The 23,270-nt window shown below is 43.7% G+C and overlaps 1 protein-coding gene across 1 annotated transcript; it reads left to right on the top strand.

Annotated features, from left to right (window-relative positions):
- Positions 1–10,053: 10,053 nt before the first annotated feature.
- On the top strand, positions 10,054–22,489 carry LOC109766826 (disease resistance protein RPM1-like). Its single transcript, XM_020325592.3, has 3 exons — positions 10,054–10,341; positions 10,968–11,054; positions 18,939–22,489. The coding sequence occupies exon 3, from the start codon at positions 18,945–18,947 to the stop codon at positions 21,753–21,755; it is 2,811 nt and encodes a 936-aa protein (XP_020181181.1). The 5' UTR covers positions 10,054–10,341; positions 10,968–11,054; positions 18,939–18,944; the 3' UTR covers positions 21,756–22,489.
- Positions 22,490–23,270: the final 781 nt, after the last annotated feature.

Genomic DNA, 23,270 nt, shown 5'->3' with positions numbered 1-23,270 from the left:
AGTGACCACGTGATCCATATCAACTAAACCATGTCCGATCATCACGTGAGATGGAGTAGTTTTCAATGGTGAACATCACTATGTTGCTCATATCTACTATATGATTCACGCTCGACCTTTCGGTCTCAGTGTTCCGAGGCCATATCTGCATATGCTAGGCTCGTCAATTTTAACCCGAGTATTCTGCATGTGCAAAACTGGCTTGCACCCGTTGTACGTGAACGTAGAGCTTATCACACCCGATCATCACGTGGTGTCTCGGCACGATGAACTTTCGCAACGGTGCATACTCAGGGAGAACACTTGTACCTTCAAATTTAGTGAGAGATCATCTTATAATGCTATCGTTGATCTAAGCAAAATAAGATGCATAAAGGATAAACATCATATGGCCATCATCATCTTGTGCCTGTGATCTCCATCTCCAAAGCACCGTCATGATCACCACCATCACCGGCGCGACACCTTGATCTTCATCGTAGCATCGTAGTCGTCTCGCCAACTATTGCTTCTACGACTATCGCTACCGCTTACTGTTAAAGTAAAGCAATTACAGGGCAATTGCATTGCATACAATAAAGCGACAACCATATGGCTCCTGCCAGTTGCCGATAACTTTGTTACAAAACATGATCATCTCATACAATAAAATTTAGCATCATGTCTTGACCATATCACATCACAACATTCCCTGCAAAAACAAGTTAGACATCCTCTACTTTGTTGTTGCAAGTTTTACGTGGCTGCTACGGGCCGAGCAAGAACCGTTCTTACCTACGCATGAAAACCACAACGATAGTTTGTCAAGTTAGTGTTGTTTTAACCTTCACAAGGACCGGGCGTAGCCACACTCGGTTCAACTAAAATTGGAGAAACTGACACCCGCCAGCCACCTGTGTGCAAAGCACGTCGGTAGAACCAGTCTTGCGTAAGCGTACGCGTAATGTCGGTCCGGGCCGCTTCATCCAACAATACCGCCGACCCAAATTGTGACATGCTGGTAAGCAGTATGACTTGTATCGCCCACAACTCACTTGTGTTCTACTCGTGCATATAGCATCTACGCATAAACCTGGCTCTGATACCACTGTTGAGGAACGTAGTAATTTCAAAAAAAATCCTACACACACGCAAGATCATGGTGATGCATAGTAACGAGAGGGGAGAGTGTTGTCCACGTACCCTCGTAGACCGAAAGTGGAAGCGTTAGAACAACGTGGTTGATGTAGTCATATGTCTTCACGATCCGACCGATCCAAGTACCGAACGCACGACACCTCCGAGTTCAGCACGCGTTCAACTCGATGACGTCCCACGAACTCTGATCCAGCAGAGCTTCGAGGGAGAGTTTCGTCAGCACAACAGCGTGATGACGGTGATGATGTTGCTACTGACGCAGAGCTTCGCCTAAGCACCACTACGATATTACCGAGGTGGATTATGGTGGAGGGGGGCACCGCACACGGCTAAGAGATCAATGATCAATTGTTGTATCTCCAAGGGGTGCCTCCCTCCCCATATATAAAGGAGTGGAGGAGGGGAGGGGCCGGCCCCCTATGGTGCGCCCCATGAGGAGTCCTACTCCCACCGGGAGTAGGACTCCCCCCTTCCAAGTAGGAGTAGGAGAGGAGAGGGGAGGGAGAGAGGAAGAGAAGGAAAGGGGGGCGCCGCCCCCCCTCCTTGTCCAATTCGGACTAGAGGGGGAGGGGACGCGCGGCTGCCCTGGCTGCCCCTCCTCTTCTCCCACTAGGGCCCAATAGGCCCAATAAACTCCCCGGGGGGTTCCGGTAACCCCCCGGTACTCCGGTATATGTCCGAAACCTCCCAAAACACTTCCGGTGTCCGAACATAGTCGTCCAATATATCGATATTTACGTCTCGACCATTCGAGACTCCTCGTCATGTCCGTGATCATATCTGGGACTCCGAACTACCTTCGGTACATCAAAACAGAAAAACTCATAATACCGACCGTAACCGAACTTTAAGCGTGCGGACCCTATTGGTTCGAGAACTATGAAGACATGACCGAGACACGTCTCCGGTCAATAACCAATAGCGGAACCTGGATGCTCATATTGGCTCCCACATATTCTACGAAGATCTTTATTGGTCAAACTGCATAAGAACATACGTTGTTCCCTTTGTCATCGGTATGTTACATGCCCGAGATTCGATCGTCGGTATCTAGTTCAATCTCGTTACCGGCAAGTATCTTTACTCGTTCCGTAATACATCATCCCGCAACTAACTCATTAGTTACAATGCTTGCAAGGGTTATAGTGATGTGCATTACCGAGAGGGCCCAGAGATACCTCTCCGACAATCAGAGTGACAAATCCTAATCTCGATCTATGCCAACTCAACAAGTACCTTCGGAGACACCTGTAGAGCACCTTTATAATCACCCAGTTACGTTGTGACGTTTGGTAGCACACAACGTGTTCCTCCGGTATTCGGGAGTTGCATAATCTGATAGTCATAGGAACATGTATAAGTCATGAAGAAAGCAATAGCAACATACTAAACGATCAAGTGCTAAGTTAACGGAATGGGTCAAGTCAATCACGTCATTCTCTAATGATGTGATTCTGTTTATCAAATGACAACTCATGTCTATGGTTAGGAAACATAACCATCTTTGATCAACGAGCTAGTCAAGTAGAGGCATACTAGTGACACTCTGTTTGTCTATGTATTCACACATGTATTATGTCTCCGGTTAATACAATTCTAGCATGAATAATAAACATTTATCATGAAATAAGGAAATAAATAATAACTTTATTATTGCCTCTAGGGCGTATTTCCTTCATTTTTTGTCACACAAGAAAGTTATTTGTCCCTAGGCAATCGATAACTAGACCGGTAATCATTATTGCAATTTTATATGAGGGAGAGGCATAAGCTAACATACTTTCTCTTCTTGTATCATATGCACTTATGATTGGAACTCTAGCAAGCATCCTCAACTACTAAAGATCATTAAGGTAAAACCCAACCATAGCATTATAAGGTATCAATTCCTCTTTACTCCCATACGCAAACAACCTACTTACTGGGGTTTAAGCTTCTATCACTCTAGCAACCCACCATAAGCAAATCATGAACATATTGCAAACCCTACAACGGGGATCCCACATGCTTGTGCAACACGGAGAGCACCATAGGACAACACCAATAATAAAACATGCAACTCAAACCAACCACGATCATCAATGAACCCATAGGACAAAACGGATCTACTCAAACATCATAGGATAGCCATACATCATTGGGAAATAATATATAGCGTTGAGCACCATGTTTAAGTAGAGATTACAGCGGGGGCAAGAGGTGTTGAACCGCTGCATAGAGAGGGAGAGAGTTGATGGCGACGGCGGCGAAGTTGCTGGTGTAGATCGCCGTCACGATGATGGCCCCGGCGGCATTCTGGCGCCACCGGGAGAGAGGGGGGAGAGCCCCCCTCCTTCTTCTTCTTCCTTGATCTTCCGCCTAGATGGGAGAACACTACTAGGGAAAACCCTAGTAGTAGCACGAGTTTTGAGGCTATCAGCAGCGCGGGCAGCCGCGCTACTACTACGGCGCTACAGCTAACTGTTAGTAGTAGCGCGGTCTGTACCAGCGCTACTACTATTGACTATATCAGCAGCGCTTTTCCGGAACGCGCTACTATTAATTAGCTGCAGCGATTTCCTAGCCCGCGCTACTGCTATATCTTTCATCATTTCCCCCGGCTCCCGACCCCATTTTAGCTTCAATAAATTGCAATTTCCAGATACTAGGTACTACTAGATATCAATTTCATAAAGCATTATAGGTACTAGGTAGTACTCCCTCGGTTCCAAATTACTCGTCGTGGTTTTAGTTCAAATTTGAACTAAAACCACGATGAGTAATTTGGAACGGAGGGAGTACTAGATAACAATTTCATATATACTCAACATGCATCCTCAAGCAGTACTAGGTGATATCGACGACGATCATCATATGTAGTTCTAGATGATATCGACGACGATCATCATATGTAGTTCTACATGATATCGACGACGATCATCATATGTAGTTCTAGATGATATAGCCACACACACATATGTAGTTCTAGATGATATCGACGATGATCATCATCCTCAAGCCTGGGCGGTGGGTGTTCCTGATAGTAATTAGGATGGCCTGTCCAACACGAAGATTCTTGCCAACAAGGAATCTCTTCCACCCAACCGAGTTTAAGTGTGTGCGACCGTCTGTGTCCATGCGGTAAGTATAGGTGGTGACGGAGCCCCTTGCAGTAAGGCGTAGTCCAGCTGAGCCTTCTTCATCAGGCTCGATACCACAACTCACAGATAGGTTCTTTGGCAATTTCTGAATAAGAAAAACATATCAATTAATAAATAGACTCGCACATACTCTTGCAAATATATTTCTATTAAGTATACATTTCTACACTATCAAAAGACACAGTACTACACATTTGTACTAATTAAGCATTAATTCTACTCATAAGTATATATGGATTATCTACACTATTAATAGTTCCTTGGATTCTACACTAATAAGCATGTGATCAGACTCTACACTAAAGCATATCATCGACTAGATTCCACACAACATATCATTGGACTCTACACTAAGCATATCATGAGATTCACTAAGGATATCATCGGATAATTTGCATTTGTAAGTATAACAATAAAGCATATATATATATCATCAAATTACTACAGTCAGTATAACATACCATTTCATGCCGATCGACCATGGTACTTGTCAAGCGGGTCACGAATGGCACCCCGACAAAGTCATCACGTGGCGGAATTATGTCCCATAGGTTGCACACCTCCTCCTCGCTCATCCTCATTCTTTGAGCTATGATGGCTTCATGAAGTGGGTTCTCATCATCTTCATTGAGTGGGTCCTCATTATCTTCATCATCTTCGTCATCTTCATCATCTTCCACCAGGTTGATATAAATGACAGCCAGCTTGGGTCTTTCTGCTCTGAAGGAGAAGCTGATCACTCACCACCAGTAAGACGCATGCGGGCGAGGAAACGGGCCCATCCATCTCCTCCAATCTGCGAAATATTGCGTCCTTTCTCGACTTCCATAGTGTACGCCCCCCATGAGCCTCAAATGTCATAGCGTCTCTTATCAGCTTGTTGAATTTCAACCGCACATTGCATGGGACGATCTGTGTAAAAAAAGCAAAATGACACAATGCAGTAATGCCAACACTAAAAATAAAATACTTGTTACATTTCATCTAATTTCTTACCGCCGCATGATGAAAACTCAGCTGGAAGTAGATGCCGAACAGCTTGCCAGTTGCAAGGCTGCTGGCGCACCTTGACTTGCACATTCGACATGGTGGTGGTGATGGCAGCGCCATTTTCTAAAGCAATATGAGCAAAGGATTAACGATCCACTTCACAGGAAAGAAAAACAGTAGCATGTGATATTTTTGGTTCTTCTTCAGTTATATTTTCATAGTGGAACCCGATCCCAAAAAGTAAACAACAAGCTTTCAATTTGATGAAGAGATTCTTCCGCGAGAAGCAATTTGATGGACAATGATAATCCTAAGATCTAGTAACATACAAGATGACAAGGTATCATCTACGAAAGCATTTCAGTGGCACCTATTGCCGAAAAAACTATTTGGCCCCTACCAAAGGTATAATCCTAAGATCTGTAATAAGTTATCTACCAAATCAAGATAACACCTACCAAGACACATTTCATCTAATTTGGCCCCTATTGCCTAAGATAACTGATTAAAAGAACAAGTGGCAAATTTAATTGGGATTAACTTAGCACTTGCAAACTAAATACTTGTATCAAAACCAATATCTAGTAGATCACGGTACCACCTACCAAAGCATTTCAACTAAATTGGCACCTACATTTTGCAAAAAATAACTTATTACAGAAAAACAAAAGCATCTAGTTATCCATATGAAAATCGTAAGCCCTCGTTGCATCTAGGTAGGGCAGCCCTCGGGGGGTGCTGTCAAGGAGGGGGGATGGCATGGTGACCTCGGTCGGGGGTGCTGACAAGGGGAAGGCTGGTGACAGAGTGGGCGGGAGGGTGGAGGAGCAGCGGAGGGGCGGCGAGAGGGGGAGGAGCATTACCTGCGGCGGCGGTGGCGGAGGAGAAACCCTAACCGCAGCTGCGGCGTCAGGCGGAGGGGGACGATTGAGAGATGAGCGTGCGGGGGGGGGGGCAGCCGGGCCGCCTTTTTTGTTTTGCTTTAGCAGTAGCGCGGGTACAGGGAGCTCGCTACTGCTAAGCCCAATATCACTAGCGCTTTGTCCTAAAAAACGCTACTGCTAAGTCTAAGCATGTAAAAACATCAAAAATATACATTGGTCATCATTGATCTTTTTGTGTAGAATCTAAATAGCCAACATGAATCCTCACCGTACCTGTATAGGCACAGACGAGGATTCATATTGCAGCCACAAATCCTACACATATAGTTCAATGAAGACCAAGTGCTCGAGATAGTTTGAGAAGTAACATATTTAAGGTGGTAAACAGCTTGTTCGCTTAGCAGTATGGGACTAAACTTAATTAGTTGCAAGGGGGGTGATACTTAGCAGCAGCGAGTTTTGAAGAAAAACGCTGCTACTAAGTACTTTAGTAGTAGCACGTCCAGAAGAAGGGCGCTACTACTATATCTAGCCTGGAGGCAACGCCGTGGCAATTATAGTAGTAGCGCTTGTTTCACCTAGAGCGCTACTGCTACTGGGATATTAGTAGCGCGGTTTCCTGAAGCTCGCTACTGCTAATTAGCAGTAGCGTTTGTTTTTAAACCACGCTGCTGCTAAGATTCTGTGTATAAGGTTTTCCCTAGTAGTGGAAGGGCTTCCCCTCTGGTCCATGGCCTCCATGGCGGTGGAGGGGCGAGAGCCCTTCCGAGATTGGATCTCTCTCTGTGTTTCCTTCTGTTTATGCGCTCCCAGATTATGGCCTTTCACCATTTCTTATATTCCCGGAGATCCGTAACTCCGATTGGGCTGAACTTTTAACACGATTTTATCCGGACATTGGCTTCCTTGCGGCGAAAGAAGGGCGCCAACCGCCTTACAGAGTGGCCACAAGGGTCAAGGGCGCGCCCTCCATCCTTGTGGGCCCCTCGGGCATCATCTCGCGTTGATTTTTTTCCCAAGAATCACATATATTCCAAAAAAACTCCGTAAGTTTTTATCCCGTTTGGACTCAGTTTGATATGGATTTTCTGCGACACAAAAAACATGCAACAAACTAGAACTGGCACTGGGCACTGGATAAATATGTTAGTCCCAAAAATAGTAAAAAAAAGTTGCCAAAAGTATGTAAAAGTTGTAGAATATTGGCATGGAACAATCAAAAATTATAGATACGACGGAGACGTATCACGCATAAACCAGAGTTTAAGCTTCTGTCATTCTAGCAACCCATCATCTGATAACTAGTCCACGATGCATTTCCTTAGTCCCAAATATGGTGATGTGTCATGTAGTCGACGTTCACATGACACCACTAAGGGAATCACAACATACATATCATCGGAATATCGAACACATATCAAGTTCACATGATTACTTGAAACATGATTTCTCCCATGACCTCAAGAACTAAAGTAACTACTCACAAGTGATAAACATGCTCATGATCAGAGGGGTATTAAATAGCATAATGGATATGAACATATAATCTTCCACCAAATAAACCATATAGTAATCAATTACAAGATATAATCAACAGTACTAGTCACCCACAGGTACCAATCTGAGGTTCCGGTACAAATATTGAACACAAGAGATGAACTAGGGTTTGAGAGGAGATGGTGCTGTTGAAGATGTTGATGAAGATTGGCCTCCCAAAGATGAGAGGGTTGTTGGTGACGATGATAGCTTCGACTTCCCCCTCCGAGAGGGAAGTTCCCCTGGCGGAATCGCTCCGTGGGAGGGAAAAAATGCTCATGCCCAAGCTCCGCCTCGAGACGGCGGCGCTCTGTCCCGAAAGTCCTCTTCTCATTTTTTCTAAGTCAAAATGACTTATATACTAGAAGATGGGCACCGGAGGTGGGCCGAGGAGGGCACAACCCACCAGGGCGTGCCTGGGGGCCCTGGCGCGCCCAGGTGGGGTGTGCCCACCTGGTGGGTCCCCTCTGGTACTTATTACCTCCAATATTTCTTAAATAATCCATAAACATTCTTCGTGAAGTTTCAGCTCATTTGGAGTTGTGCGAAATAGGTGGCCTGACGTTGCTTTTTCAGGTCCAGAATTCTAGCTGCCGATATTCTCCCTCTTGATGTAAACCTTACATATTATGAGAGAAAAGGCATTATAATTACTCCAAAAGGCATTATTATGCATAAAAAAATTATTAATAACAATAGGAAAATATGATGCAACATGGTGCAGACCTGCGTACCATGGGGTGTACCATCGACCGCCCTTCGCTTGGTGCAGACCTGCATGGACACGACCCTCGGGTCAGTCTATCCCAGTCCATGCGGTTTGCCAGCCCTCCCCCTACACCCCACGTCGCATCCCCCCCCCCCCGAGCGGGGCGACCGGGACGGCCCTCCCTTCCCTCACCGCCTAGCCCCGACCTTCTACTCATCCTCCCGCCGGTGCTGCCGGCTAGCGCGGCCAGGCGTTTCCCATGAGGCACCGTGGCAAGGCCGGTGGTGGCGGGTCCCTTCTTCCTCCCCTCGCGGTTCCCTGGCTCGGGCGGTGGTCTCTGGCGATGGTGCACCTCGGTGGGCGGTGCCCCGATGTATATCGGGCGCAGGCGTGGCGGCGGTGCGACCCTTTGGCGGTTGTGGCGATTGGCGGCGGGGGTTGGCCGGTGGAGCCCTGCAGGCCCAGATCTGGGCCCTTTTGAACCCGATTTGGGTTAGGGCCGGTTGGTCTGGTCTCTGGCGGGTCACCTCCGGCTGGGCTGACGAGAAACAAATGTTGGGAACATCGGACTGTGCTGCATCGGCTGCAGTACGACGGCGGGAGCTTAGCGGGCCCGATTTGGGCCCGGCTAGGCAGGGGGTCCGGCGTGCTCCTGCTCATACGTCCGGTTTGCTACTGCGTGTGCCAGTGGAGGTTGTCCCCTCCCATGTGGTTGCGGTACTACCAGTCCCTATCATCGATGGCCTCATTTGCTTTGGTGGGCCTCGCAGCGTCTGCGGTGGAGAGACGACGGTGGTGTCCTCGTGACTGTGGTGGCACATGTTGGTGGGCGGTTGTCATGGTGGAGCCGCCGGTTGGTCCTGGGTTGTCGGTGTGAGGGGTAGGGTGAAATCCCTCTCGGGTCTTCCCGGCACCGATGCGGTGACGCTTGCGGGCGCCACCAACCTTCTTGAAGGGCGTCGAGAGTACCTATCCTCCGTTTCCCTCCGTGTAACGGGAGAAATCCTAAGATTAGTCCGGGCAGCGGTGTCGTCGTCATTGCAGTCCTTCTTGAAGGTGTTGCGGCGACTCGGTGGCATTGGAGCATGATGGATGTATCCGGTGGGCGCAGCGGTTACGGGATACTACAACTTTCATTGATCCGGTGATGCTTGCATTTCTTTCTCTTGTTTTTCTCCTGTTTTTCTTTTGGGCATGATTGTGTTGTTTGCCCCAGCGTTTGAATTTTTGTATTGGGTGGTTGCTATATTAATATAGCGGGGCAAAAGCCTATTTCATCAAAATGAGTTTGGTCCAATAGTTTCAATTGTTGATGCGCGCCACCGATGAGGTGGTGGCTTAGGCAGTACCAGGCGCCACGAGATCGTAGGGGGTCAAAATGCGCGCGTGGCCTGGGGGGTGGTTGAGGCAATGAGACCAGCTGAATTAGGCTCAGCTAGCAGTATACACTTTTTTTTTGGTACCATTGGTGGTATCAAATGTAATGACTTATTTTTACAATGAACAAACAGTCCAGATATCCGAATGTAAAGTTGGCGCTATTACACACCTTTCTTGAGGCCTGTAAACGGGAAGAGTGGGAGTATGATTAAATGCTATGCGTACATATATAGTTATACGGAGGTAATCTATATGGATATGTACACAAAGTCTTCCCTCATTCATCTAAGAAAAGTCTCCTCCTCAGTATTTCACACTTGTGGCAGATCTAGATCCAGTCTGGGTTGTGCAGATCTAGATCCAGTAGTAGCTTCTAACACGGAGTAATACTAGTACATATTAAAATTGAAGAGCCAAGTGCACATCAATCAGTGCAGAGATGGGAGATAATTCAGTACTGCGCTCATGTACAGACATATGAATAAGTCCCAGACGCATCGGCCAACTGTCTGTCCTCCTCCTCCCTCACAGAGAGAGACGCTCGCATGCACTCCGTCGCTAACAGGTTGGTATTTCTTCTTGGTGCTCCTCCGATACTATGTTAGTTCCAATATATCTATTTAACACTGCTGATCATCTACGAAAACTTCCAATATCGATGTAGAGTGGTACCTAGATTTTCTTGCGGATTCGTAGTTTTAGCTCTACACATCGGAGTTTATATATCCAGCTATAGAGGCTCGCTCGATCGGTACTTTCATCTTTTATACACATCATCGGGGTTTGATCTAGCCAAACCAGAAACCGCTACCTTCATTATCTCTTCCCTTGTCTATATCTTTGTTGACTCTCGATCGAACGTCATTCTCTTAATCGATCCCAACTGTAATGGTTTCGTCCGGGGGAGGCTATGGCGGCAGCGATTTCGTCCGGCCTGGTCACCGAACGCAACGGCAGCTATTTGCTCTGGCGGCCACAATCCGTCGATCTTAGTTACATATATAACTTGTTTTTCGTTGAGGTTACTTAATTAAAGTCTTGTTTCCGTCAATCACTCCGTCGGGTCATCTTACACTATGGTCGTAAGCTTTCAAAATACTACCAAAGGCTGCAATTTAGTTACATATATACCCAAGTTTTAGTCTAGATAATACAACTGAAAGCATCTTTTTTACATATATTTCTATACAGGATTTGATCCCAGACATCGATCTTACTACAAGTTGTAGTCTGTGGTTTGTGCGACGCATACATGGTTCCAGATTAAGTCTTCAATAGGTATACCCTTACTTTCTTGTTGACTGCTCTCAAGTTAAGTTGTATACTCTATCTTCCAGGTAAATTAATGAATTTGTTTCAGACTAGTAAGTAGACGTCCGGCATTAATTCCTCCCTCAAAAAACAGATTTTCGGCATTGTTTTTTTTTGTACTCCCAGTGGGTTCTTTCCCCACAAGAATTCACATATTTATTGCCCTTCAAGAGATGATTAGGATAGTGTTCCTTAAACATTGTCATACGAATGTTGTGGAGTACGTTATTAACATCATAGCATACACCTAAATGCCCAACAGATCATATAAAACTGCAACACATGCAAGTTAGAACGTCCGAAAAAACAGGATCGAACTTGTGTTGTCTTCAAGAGGCAGCTCGGGCGGGCACCCCAGTCACCACTGTTGCTATACCTGGACGCGAGCCGAGCCGAGCCGTGCTCGGGCCGAACCAGACATTAGCAGCACGAGCCGAACCAGCCTGAGCTAACTGCTCAGGCGAGCCTCATTCCCAGGCTCGACCCGAGCTTTGTGCGCTCGGTCCAACTCGGCAGCTCGTGTGCATGCACTGTGCACTGCACATCATCTTGTTGATATATTTTCGCACAAGCTCGGTCAAACTTTAAGATAGTTTGACCCTTCAACAAAGTTGGAAGTACACTTTTTAAAGGACAGAGGGAGTATGTGCTAACTAGCAACTTTTTTCACCAAGACATAGAAAAATAGCAGCAAATGACTTGATTTGGCTTACTGAAATTTCAACATCATCAACACTGAAATTTTTATAGCAAGTACACCAAAAAAACTGTACCACAAATTCACTGAAATTTGGACAGCATCAACACTGAAAGTTTGAAACTTTGACAGCAAATACACCCAAGTTTGGACAGCAGGCACACTGACATTTGGACATCAAAAGCAGCCAATTTTGGACAACACTCCATCACTTAAATTTAGACAGTATCAACACTGACACTTTGACAGCAAATACACCAAAAAATTATACAACAAGTGCACAGAAATTTGGACATCAGGTGGACAACCCTCAAGCACTTGAGATAAACATAAACCATTCACGAGTTTAGCAAAATAAGATGACATATGTCACACCCATAGTTCAAAGTTCAATGAGGACACAAACTTAAAGCACCCATAGTCCAAGGTTGAGAAGTTGACATATGTCACATCTAAAGTTCAATGACAACATAAGCAATACGAGAACTCCATCATTCAAGGGTGACCACCAACATAGATCCATTGCTTGATTTACTTCCGTGTGCAAATTTGACAATTTCATCTTGATGGTCTTATCCCTACAATGTATCCTTCAAGTAACAATAGCTATTGTAAATAAGAAAAGCCTACAAGTAACAGTAGTTGTAGTAAACTAAAAAAATCCTACAAGTAACATACTTACTAGTAGTTGCAATCTGCCACAAATTCTAGATATAAGTGTTTTTAGAGATTCTAATATGGATTACATACAGAGCAAAATGAGTGAATCTGCATTCTAAAATATGTCTATATACATCTGTATGTAATTCGTATCAAAATCTCTTAAAGACTTATATTAAGAAACCGAATACCGTTGTAAAATTTTACATACTAGTGAGGCCCCACTAAAAATCCGGCGGATCCAATTGAACTCCCGGAAATATTCACGATACGGAAATTTGGCAGACATTCCAATGTACTCGCCGGCCGGCGAACTAGCCGTGGTCGCCGCGCCTGCCCCTATGCGGAAACCAGGGCCTGCTCGACGCGCTTGTACTCGCCGCTGAGATGCAGGGGGAGTTTTTGGCAAAAAGACCTCATCTAACAGTGTTTATAGAGAACTGTTACACCACGTCAGCAAATGGTGGACTCCATGTGTCATAATCGTCGTCAAATGGGCCAATCTGTCAACTAGTGCTTTTTGCAAAAGATTAGGCCGAGAATCAATGATTTCTGGCAAAAAATAGTAAACTGATGTTTTTATGCAAACCTAGGTGCCAACACTACTAGAATCTGATATTTCCCCCAGTTCTAAAAGTTTGCCTAGTGCATTTTATAGGGGCACCCAGCAAAGAATTGTTTCCCAAGTTTTTTTCTTGCACCGGGCAAAGACTTATTTGTCGAGTTTATTTATTTTTTTGCACTGGGCAAAGAAATATTTGCCTAGTTCTTTTCTTTTTGCACTCGTCAAACAAATCTTTGCCGAGTTCTTTTTCTTTTAGCACTCGGCAAACATTTTTTATTTTTTATTTTCATGTCCTTTCTCTTTGCCAGTGTATTGTTATTGCACATGACAAACAATTAACTTTTCCATTTTCTTCTCCCTTTTGTTGTTTCTTATCGTTTGTACATTATTTGTTTTCCTTTTCTGTTTCATGCTCGTTTAGTTTCTACACAATTTATTTTGTACTCCCACCCCTCAACTTTCCATTTATATTCATGAAGTGATTTTTGTAGGCACTCGACATTTTAGTGAATATAATAAAATTTTGGCGATGCGACCGTGCTTCAGCCGGTGGCATTGAATTTGTTCTACACTCAATGTATGCCATTGCATGGCGCATGTAAAAATTTGGCATCTTTCGGAGTCGGTTTGCTATATTTAAACAATGACGTGTGTTTCTAGACATTTATCGCCATTACATAAAAATTTGAACTACCATTGAATGAAAAAGTCGGCAAAATTGTATTGAAAAATCATATATGTATTCCCGAGTCCATATTTAGGACCTATAAAAGCAAATGAAAGTAATTCGAATCATGAGGGCGCCAAGACTCTACCCCAAACATGGAGTGTTTAGGTTTTTAAATTTCAAAAAATGCAAACGAACTCCGAAAAGCATGAAACTTTGCATGATTTCATCATACAATCCATGTAGTGCATGTTAAAAAATTGAGAAGGTTTCGTAAAAGTTATGACATACATTGCTTAGAAATTGAATAACCTCCAAGGAAGACACATGGTTTCGATAGTGAACGCATCTAGTTTGAAGGTGAAACGACCAACGCTTCATCCGTTGGCATTGAAGTTTTTTCTACACTCAATACAAACCATTATATGAGCTATGTAAAAATTTGGCATCTTTCGGAGTCCGTTTTCTATATCTAAACCGTTAAATGATTTGTAGATATTTAGCGGATATAATTCAAATTTGAACTGTAAGTGCTTGAAATGGTTATCAAAATTATATTGAAAAATCATATTTGTGTTCTCGAGTCTACGTTAGGCCTCATGCAAGAAAATGAAAGTATTTCCAAACATGAGGGTGCTAAGATTCACTGAAAAACGTGGAGTTCTATCACTTTTTATTCCAAAAACTGCAAACAAACTCTGAAAAACATGAAATTTAGCACGGTGTCATCATATAATCCCTGTAGTGCATGGTAAAAACTTGAGAAAGTTTCAGAAAATTTATGATGCACAACCTTTGGAAACAGGACTATCTCACACGAAGAAACGTGGTTTCGAGAGGGAACGGGTTTGTTTCTAGGCCGATGTGGCCGATGCTTCATCCATTGGCACTATATTTTTTTCTGCACCCAAGATACACCACTAGAAGATCCATGTGAAAATTTCTCATTTTTCAAAGTTTGTTTGCATTATTTAAGCCACTAAGTGCATTTCTAGAAATTTAACGAATATTATTCAAATTTGAACTAAAAATGCATGAAAAAGGTTGAAAAAATTGGGTTAAAAATCATACTTCCTCTATTTTTGTATACAAGGCCACTATGAAAAACACATTTTACATCTATACAAGGCCACCAACAGTAATCGAGGCAAATATTAATGATGTTTCCTCGTACTATTAACCCATGGCTTAATTACTAGCATGCATGTAGTGGATGATAATGACAAACTCACCTGCTTCCTCTCTCACGGCCACTCAATTTCCTCTAATGTACATGCACCCTATTAATTAACCCCGTAAACGAGAAAACAAATTGGCTTGTAAAGCACACATTAATTTTTATCTTGATACGTGTAATTTGAGTTTGTGACCTTCTATATGAAAATGGAGGGAGTATTTGTATTCTTGAGTCTATATTTAAGCTTTATACAAGAACAGGAAAGTAATATAAAACATGAGAATGCCAAAACTCGACCCCGAACAATGAGTTTTCCAATTTTCTAATTCCAGAAAATTCAAGCAAACTCCAGAAAATCTGAAACTTGGCAAGAAGGATGGAAGACTTTTTTTTGAAACTATGATGATTTTTATAACAAATTCGGAAACTATACACCCTAATGCAGAAAAATCAAAAGTATCACCCTGTCGGCCTCCTGTTGGCCGAAGAGGGACTTTTCGACCTACCATTGGCCGAAGAGGGACTTTTCGGCCAACCGCTGGCCAAAAAAGACTTTTCGGCCAACACCGGCTCTACTGTTTTAGAAAATTCATATCAATTAGGATTTTTAGTATTTTAATTTGATTCTTTTCGCATTAGATTATAAATTTTATGAAGTTTCTGTAGATATCAAGTTTGACTAGATTTGAAAGTCTGAATTTGAATTTTTATGAATTTGCTCAAATCACTAGATTGCCTACAATTTGAGCTAGGTGTATTCTTTTTAGATGGTTCTTTTTTCTACTGGTTCTTTGTGACTTTGTTTATCAGTAGTAATTAATTGGTGAATTTTAGGATTATTTAAAATTAGGTTTTCACGAAAACAGTTCTGTTTTAGTGTTTTATAGGTTTTGTGCTATTTCTTTTAATTTTAATTGCTTTAAATTGTTTTATTTATTTTTTGACATATTCTTTTAGTTTCTGTTAAGTTATTAGCTACTGATAACTAAACAGAAACAAAAAGAATATGTCAAAAAAACCTAAAGAAAACAATTTAAAGCAATTAAAATTAAAAGAAATGGCATAAAACCTATAAAACACTAAAACAGAACTGTTTTCATAAAAACCTAATTTTAAATAATTATAAAATTCGCCAATTAATTACTACTGATAAACAAAGTCACAAAGAACCAGTAGCAAAAAGAATCATCTGAAAAAATACTCCTAGCTCAAATTATAGGCAATCTAGTGATTTGAGCAAATTCATTAAAATTCAAATTCAAACTTTCAAATCTAGTCAAACTTGATATCTACAGAAACTTCATAAAACTTCTAATCTAATGCAAAAAGAATCAAATTAAAATACTAAAAATCCTAATTGATATGAATTTTCTAAAACAGTAGAGCAGGTGTTGGCCAAAGAGGCCGAAAAGTCCTTTTTGGCCAATTGTTGGCCGAAAAAGTCTCTCTTCAGCCAACATGAGGCCGACAGGGTGATAGTTTTGATTTTTCTGCATTAGGGTGTATATTTTCCGAATTTGCTATACAAATCATCATAGTTTCAAAAAAAATCAGGAAGTAAGCTAACCAGTGTTGTTGACAAAAAATCAGAGCTTTCTAATGATTTTTGGTCTGTTCTTTACTATGTTTTAATAAGCAAAGAAAACACACAATTTCCTTAATGCATACTTTCTTCCTATTGGTCAAGCACTTGTGCACAGGATCGATGACATGGTAGGTGCAGCACCACACACAACTCTGCAGCCCCATGCCCAACCTTCCTCTATCTTTCCTTAGGCCAACTCCACCGCGCGACTCCAAACGGACGTCCGCTTTGCCCTGATTCTGTCCGTTTTGGTAGGGTGATGGGGTCGTGTCCGGACAGTTTCTGGGATGCGGTTTCCGTGCGCCCAACGCGCGGACGCATTCCAGCCGCATCCTGTCCGCGTGCATTTTTCTTTGCGAGTCCTTAATTTTTCTTCTTCATTCATTTTTGGTACATGGGAATACATCACCAAATTTTGACTAGAAAAGCAAGACCAAAAAAAATAAGAACCACAAGAATACATTTTAGAAGATATACAACTTCCATAACTCCTCCCTTGAGTTGGGTTAGTGCCTTCTCGATGCACTCATTGTTGATCTGCGGAGGAGTCTCGATCTTGCGTGCTTCTTTCTTCTTCGAGTCTAAAGAAGTAGAGGTTGCTTCCTCGCATCTACTCTCATGTCTAGCCTCTATTCTACCAACATATGCACTAGTCTCATCTCTAGCATCTATTCTAGCTAAAAGTGCACGAAACATCTATTAAATTGCGCGCTATCAATATATCGATGTACTCTTCTTCCCAATACCAAAACTTGCATCCGTGCTACACAATAAAATTTTAAGTTAGCACAACTAGTCAAATCCGAGAGCACAATCAAAGCTAACAATAGCACATACCCCATCGTTTAAGCACTTGATGAACACCCATCCGGAATGTTCCGGCGTTGTAGACGCGCGGCGCACGACCTTCTTTGGGCAGTCGTCGTACTTAATGAGCGGCAACGGTGTGCCGATGAGCTTTTGGGCTAGCACCGAGCCCGGCCGACCGCCATTCGTGTATCTGCCAGCGGACCACCGACGGTGTAGATCCGAGCGGCTAGAGGAGGAGCCACTGCTTGCATGCGGCCTTGCCAGGGCCTTTCGGCCCGGTGCCCGGCCTGTCCATGGCGCGGCGTGGCCTCCCATAGCCGGGCGAGCTCAAGACCGACCGGATCCGCCCCAAATCCGGCTGGCGGGTGCGCAAATGAGGTGGCCGTGGTTGGGTAGCTCGGGGGCGCAGAGGGGAAGGGGTTGGGCGAGCACGCGTCCGAGCTGCAATGGCAGCGGCGACGGCGAGGGGAAGAGTGGAGAAGAGTTGAGCGGGTGCGGCCGGAGGGAGGGAGGGGACGGATAGAAAAAGACGTCCCTGTGCCACCGACGGGCGGGCCAGGGAGGACACGCGTAGACGGCCCGCGCATTCGCGTGCTGTCCGTTTCACCCCAAAAGCGGCGCAAACTTGGGCCGGGATGGGTCGAAAGCGGAAAGAAAACGGACAAAAGTCCGTTTGCGCCCGCGCGCTGGGCCGTCTGGTTCGTCCGTTTTACCTCAAACGGACGCACGCGGACAGGATGGAGTGGCGCGGTGAAGTTGGGCTTATCTTCTCACAAGCCAAACTAGCCGATTCCAATAGTGCAATGTGGTGGTTTTATGTAGTTCACGCGCTCCAGCTGCACTAGTAGGTCCTTGACTCGTGCGTGAGAGTCAAGGAGGGGAGGCCGACCTTGGAGATGTGGATCAGTAGGAGCTCACGTGGTGGAGGCAAGGGATAAGCCATGGGGATTGTACAACCCTGTTTTTTTCTTTCACTTTTATATAACACGAAGTCGAAATAAATAATAATCATAGCGCTTGGAATGAGAACTCCGATTTGGGCAAACGAGTAGTGTTTTTCGATCGACGAGCCCGAAGCATCTGTGCCGTCGTATTTTTGATTCAATGAATGAATACATTGAAAGATGGATTAAGGAAGTCCAAGAGCATGATTTATCGGAGCTTGATTCGTGGAAATCTAGGGTGTTACAAAAAGTATGGGAAGATTAGGTTTTTGTGGATAGATTGGGCTGGGCCAAACCTGTTTATGTGTTGGGATGGAGTGGGTCGTACACACAAATTAAAAGAAAGGGAAATTTCCACACAGTTGGCTATGGAAAGTCTATTTCCATTGGAGTTCTGTCAGAAAACAGTCTTCTGTTTCCACGATAATTTTCTATTTCCACTTCCTTTATCTAAAATTCCCTTTCCCCATTTGCAACGGTAAGCCCTAATAAATTATTAGTGATTAATATAGTTGTTGTTTCATCCGCTCCATTCTTGGTGTGTTTGAGAGCTGTAATAGCGCAATCCTGCATGTTGTGGCGGAAGATAATTAATCACAGTGAATTAACAAATTGGCTAAACATTTGAAGTATTAAGCAACAACATACGAGTGTTTTAACATCCTTTATAAACGTAACATATACCACATCTTTTCCAAGGAGTGTTGATGTTTTATGTAACTTGGTCATTGTCGGTGGTTTTTCAGGAGCAAATGGCGGAGGCTATACTCCATGCTTTGTCAAAGATTGGGTCAGTCGGTTTGAATAATGAAGTATCAGCTGTCAGAAAGAAGTTGTCGAAGAAAGTTGCTAGCCTATATGAATTGCCAGTCAAGATCGAAGAATTTGGGGTACAGCTAAAGGCGATGAATAATGTAATGCGTGATTTTGGCACAACACATCTCACCAATAATGTCATCAAGGGTTGGATTGCAGACGTCCGGAAGCTGGCCTACCATGTTGAGGATGTAATTGACAGGTACTCGTATGAGGCTCTCAAGCTCAAGGAAGATGGCTTCCTACGCTGGTACGACATCAGAAGTTCACGCCACATAACGGTTTTCAGTATAATTCTTGAAGATGTCATACAGATAGAGGAGGAGATCAGATGCGTCATAGAAACGCGAAAATTAATTCTTGAAGATGTCATACAGATAGAGGAGGAGATCAGATGCGTCATAGAAATGCGAAATTACGGGAGTATAACAGTCCAGTCCAGTGAAAATGAGGATGCAGACATTGGTAGGAAGAAGCCTGAAGGTTCCTTTCCAGAGCTTGTTAGTGATGAGGATCTTGTGGGAATTGATGAAAACAGGAGTAAGTTGACTGAATGGCTGACCACCAATGAGGAAGAAACCACGCTGATAACAGTTTCTGGAATGGGAGGCTTGGGAAAAACTTCCCTTGTGAAAACTGTGTATGATCGGGAGAAAGACAATTTTCCTGATGCTCATGCTTGGATTGTGGTGTCAGAAATATATAATGTAGTTGATTTGCTAGCGAAACTGCTCACCAAGATACAACGGCAGTCACCGCCGAGTGTTGACGTGGCCTTGGGCCATCACGCTGATGTCTATGAGTTAACAGAGGCAATACAGAAGACATTGCAAGACAGGAAATGCTTGATCGTGCTTGATGATGTGTGGGAAAGAGAAGCATATACTCGGATGTGCAATGCATTTCAGGGTCTCCAAGGAAGCCGTGTTATGATCACAACACGGAGGGAAGATGTTGCTGCTCTAGCTCCTCGGGGACGTCGCCTGCTACTCCAGCCCTTGGGTAGCGTCGAGTCATTCAAACTCTTTTGTTCAATAGCTTTCCACAACAACAGCCCTGCCTGCAAGTGCCCTCCGGAGCTTGAGAAGGTGGCAGCTGCTGTAGTCCGGGGATGTCATGGCCTGCCATTGGCCATTGTATATTCTGGCCGCGTATTGTCCGCGAAGGAACAAACAGAGCACACCTGGAATCAGATATACAACCATCTCTGGAGCGAGCTGCAGGGAAATGACCATGTCCAAGCCATACTTAACCGGAGCTACCATGACTTGCCGGGTTATCTCAGGAACTGTTTCCTTTACTGCACCTTGCTCCCTCAAGGCCAACCAATGCCACGGGAGAGCCTTGTGCGGCTATGGATCGCTGAAGGATTCACGAGAAAGAGAGAAGATTGTACTGCAGAGGAAGTGGCGGAGGAGTGTCTCATGGAACTCATCGACCGGAATATGCTGCAAGTTGTGGAGCGGGATGAGCACTTTAGGGTTAGTACCTGTAAGATGCATGACATTGTGCGAGACCTAGCTCTCGCTGTTGCGAAAGAGCAGAGGTTTGGCTCCGCAAATGACCAGGGCGAATTGATGCTCCTGGACACAGATCAAGTTCGTTGGTTCTCGACATGCGGTTGGAGTGACAGCAATAACACAGCTCCAGGAGGAGTCAAATTTACACGACTCCGCACGTTGGTGTCGATTGGGTCTTGTAGCAACATGCTTTCCTCAGTTTTCTCTGAATCCATCTATCTTACTGTTCTCGAGCTTGAAGACTCTCCAATCAACCAAGTACCAGCATCCATCGGGAATCTGTTCCATCTCCGCTACATTGGCTTAAGGCGCACCCAGGTTAGGTCTCTTCCAGACACTATTGATAAACTCTCAAACCTAGAGACACTGGACCTCAAGCACACAAGAATAGAAAAGCTACCGTCAGGAATTGTCAAGGCCGAGAAGCTACGTCACCTTTTTGCTGACAGGTACGCTGATGAGAAGCAGACGGAGTTCCGATACTCGGTCGGAGTGGAAGCGCCTAAGATGATTTCCAGGTTTCAACAGCTGCAAACCCTCGAGACCGTCCATGCCAGCAAAGACGTAGCGCTACAGCTGAAGCACATGCACGGGTTGCAGACTGTTTGTATTGATAGCATCGATGCATCTAGTTGTGACGACCTTTTCCGTGCCCTCTCCTGTATGCCCCAACTTTCAAGCTTACTCTTGTCAGCAAGTGATGAGGAGGAGGCACTTTCTTTCAAAGCATTCGAGCCAACTTCGACCAGTCTCCGCACGCTAATCGTCAGAGGTGGCTGGTTCATGGCGGGACTCAGTTGCCCAATATTTCAGGAGCTTGGGAGGTATCTCAAGTACCTGGCTCTAAGCTGGTGCGATCTTGAGGAAAAAGACCCTCTGCCGGTGCTGGCATGTCACGTACCGGCGCTCACTTATCTCAGCCTTAACAGGGTGAGCAGTGAAGGCATATTGGTTCTTTCTGCTGGGTGCTTTCCGCTGCTCAAGACGCTCGTCTTAAAGCGCATGCCTGATGTGAAGCAGTTGGTGATTGAAGAGGGTGCCATGCCGTTGGTTGATGGGATCTACATCACGACACTCTTGGGGATGAATGCTGTCCCTGATGGCATTGATACCCTTGGATCCTTGACCAAGTTGTGGATGCTGGATCTGCACAGGGAGTTCAAGGCTGACTGGACTCAGAAGCAGATGGATGACAAGATGAAGCATGTTTCAGACCTCCGCGTTTAGCCTACCTCCTTTCCTTCCATCGGTAATACTCAATTAAGAAGCCACACTAACGTCGATCTTATAGTACGTTGTAAGTGTGCATGTTTTTAATTGTCAGCAGCTTTGATTTGTTTGCAACTGCATGCATTGTTGGAATTTATTCTTCTTTCCAACCAGCGCTAGCTAGACCTCTCTTCTGTAATAAGTCCTTATACACGGGCATGGCATTTGATCCATCACGAACTTAAATTGAGTTTGTTTCATTATATGAGCTTATTATCACTGCTTGGTTTTTGCTTCATGTCACGGTCGACCGGCCATCAAATCATTTATGTTTTCAGTATGTCAGAAAACCCAAATGAGTGCTGTGCTACCTACCTTTTCAGTAAAGTCACTCCTTGGAAAATGCTCACCCTTATGACGACTGACGCCGCATTCTGCAAACGAACGAGGATAAACTTGCTGTCAATTTCAGCCATGAGCTGGGCGAATCGCGGTGGCTCTACATGCTGCTTCGTCGCCATCCAGAAAAAGACTGAATTTTCGGTTTTTTCTCTTCTTCATTTTTCGCCTTTTCCCTTTCTTTTCTAATTTTCGTTTTCTAATTTTCATTTCCCTTTTTTATATTTGTGTGTGTTTTCTTTTTCGTTTTTTCCAAATTCACTTGGATTTCTGAAATCAGGGACATTTTTCGAATTTCAAACATTTTTTCAAATCGTGAACATTTTTTTAATCCAAAAGTGTTCAGCAAAATAAAACAATGTTCATTATATTAAAAAATGTCATATATTTCTAAAAACTATTCTTCATATCGAAAGTTGTACTTATAATAAAAAATTATTCTTGAATTCAAATATGTTCATCAAATTCAAAATAATTACATCGAATAAAATAAACATTCATAATTTCTAAGAAATGTTCGTCATATTAAAATATGTTAAACTAATTCGAAAAATAATATGAGATTCAATATTTGTTTACCCTATTGAAAAAAATTCATTCAATTTAAATTTTATTACAAATATGCAAAATGTTCATAAAACATTCTAATTGTTTCATTAAATACAAAATAATTTCAACAAAATGAAAACGTTCAATCAAAATTCAAGTTTTTTTACTTTTATAGAAACTTTGAACATTTTACCGAATACATGAACATTTTTCGAAGTAGGAAACAATTTTTTTGCATTTAGTGAACATTTTTTGAAGTTCTGAACTTTTTTAGAAATTCCGAACTTTTGAAAAGAAGCAAAAAAAAACAGAAAACAAAAAAAAGGGAGCCACGCCCTACACCTTGGCCGGCCCAAGGTCGCGCCCGGGGAGCGAGGGGCTGCGTGCAGCCTTATTTGCCAGCGCGCAAGTATAGGAGGTCCCCTTTTGGGGGATTCCTATTTGGCGCTGGTTTTGCTGGTGTGTACTTGAGCGATCGTCTAAAGGAGCATGCAAACCGCATTAAAAAGTTTGAGAGCGTGTACAAACGAGATGATTGCAAATTGGAGGACATGGGTTGTAGTGGTGATTTATATACTTGGAGGA

This window comes from Aegilops tauschii, chromosome 1 (genome assembly GCF_002575655.3).
Source record: "Aegilops tauschii subsp. strangulata cultivar AL8/78 chromosome 1, Aet v6.0, whole genome shotgun sequence".
NCBI classification, from domain to species: Eukaryota; Viridiplantae; Streptophyta; class Magnoliopsida; order Poales; family Poaceae; genus Aegilops; species Aegilops tauschii.
This window is presented reverse-complemented; position numbering and strand designations above follow the sequence as displayed.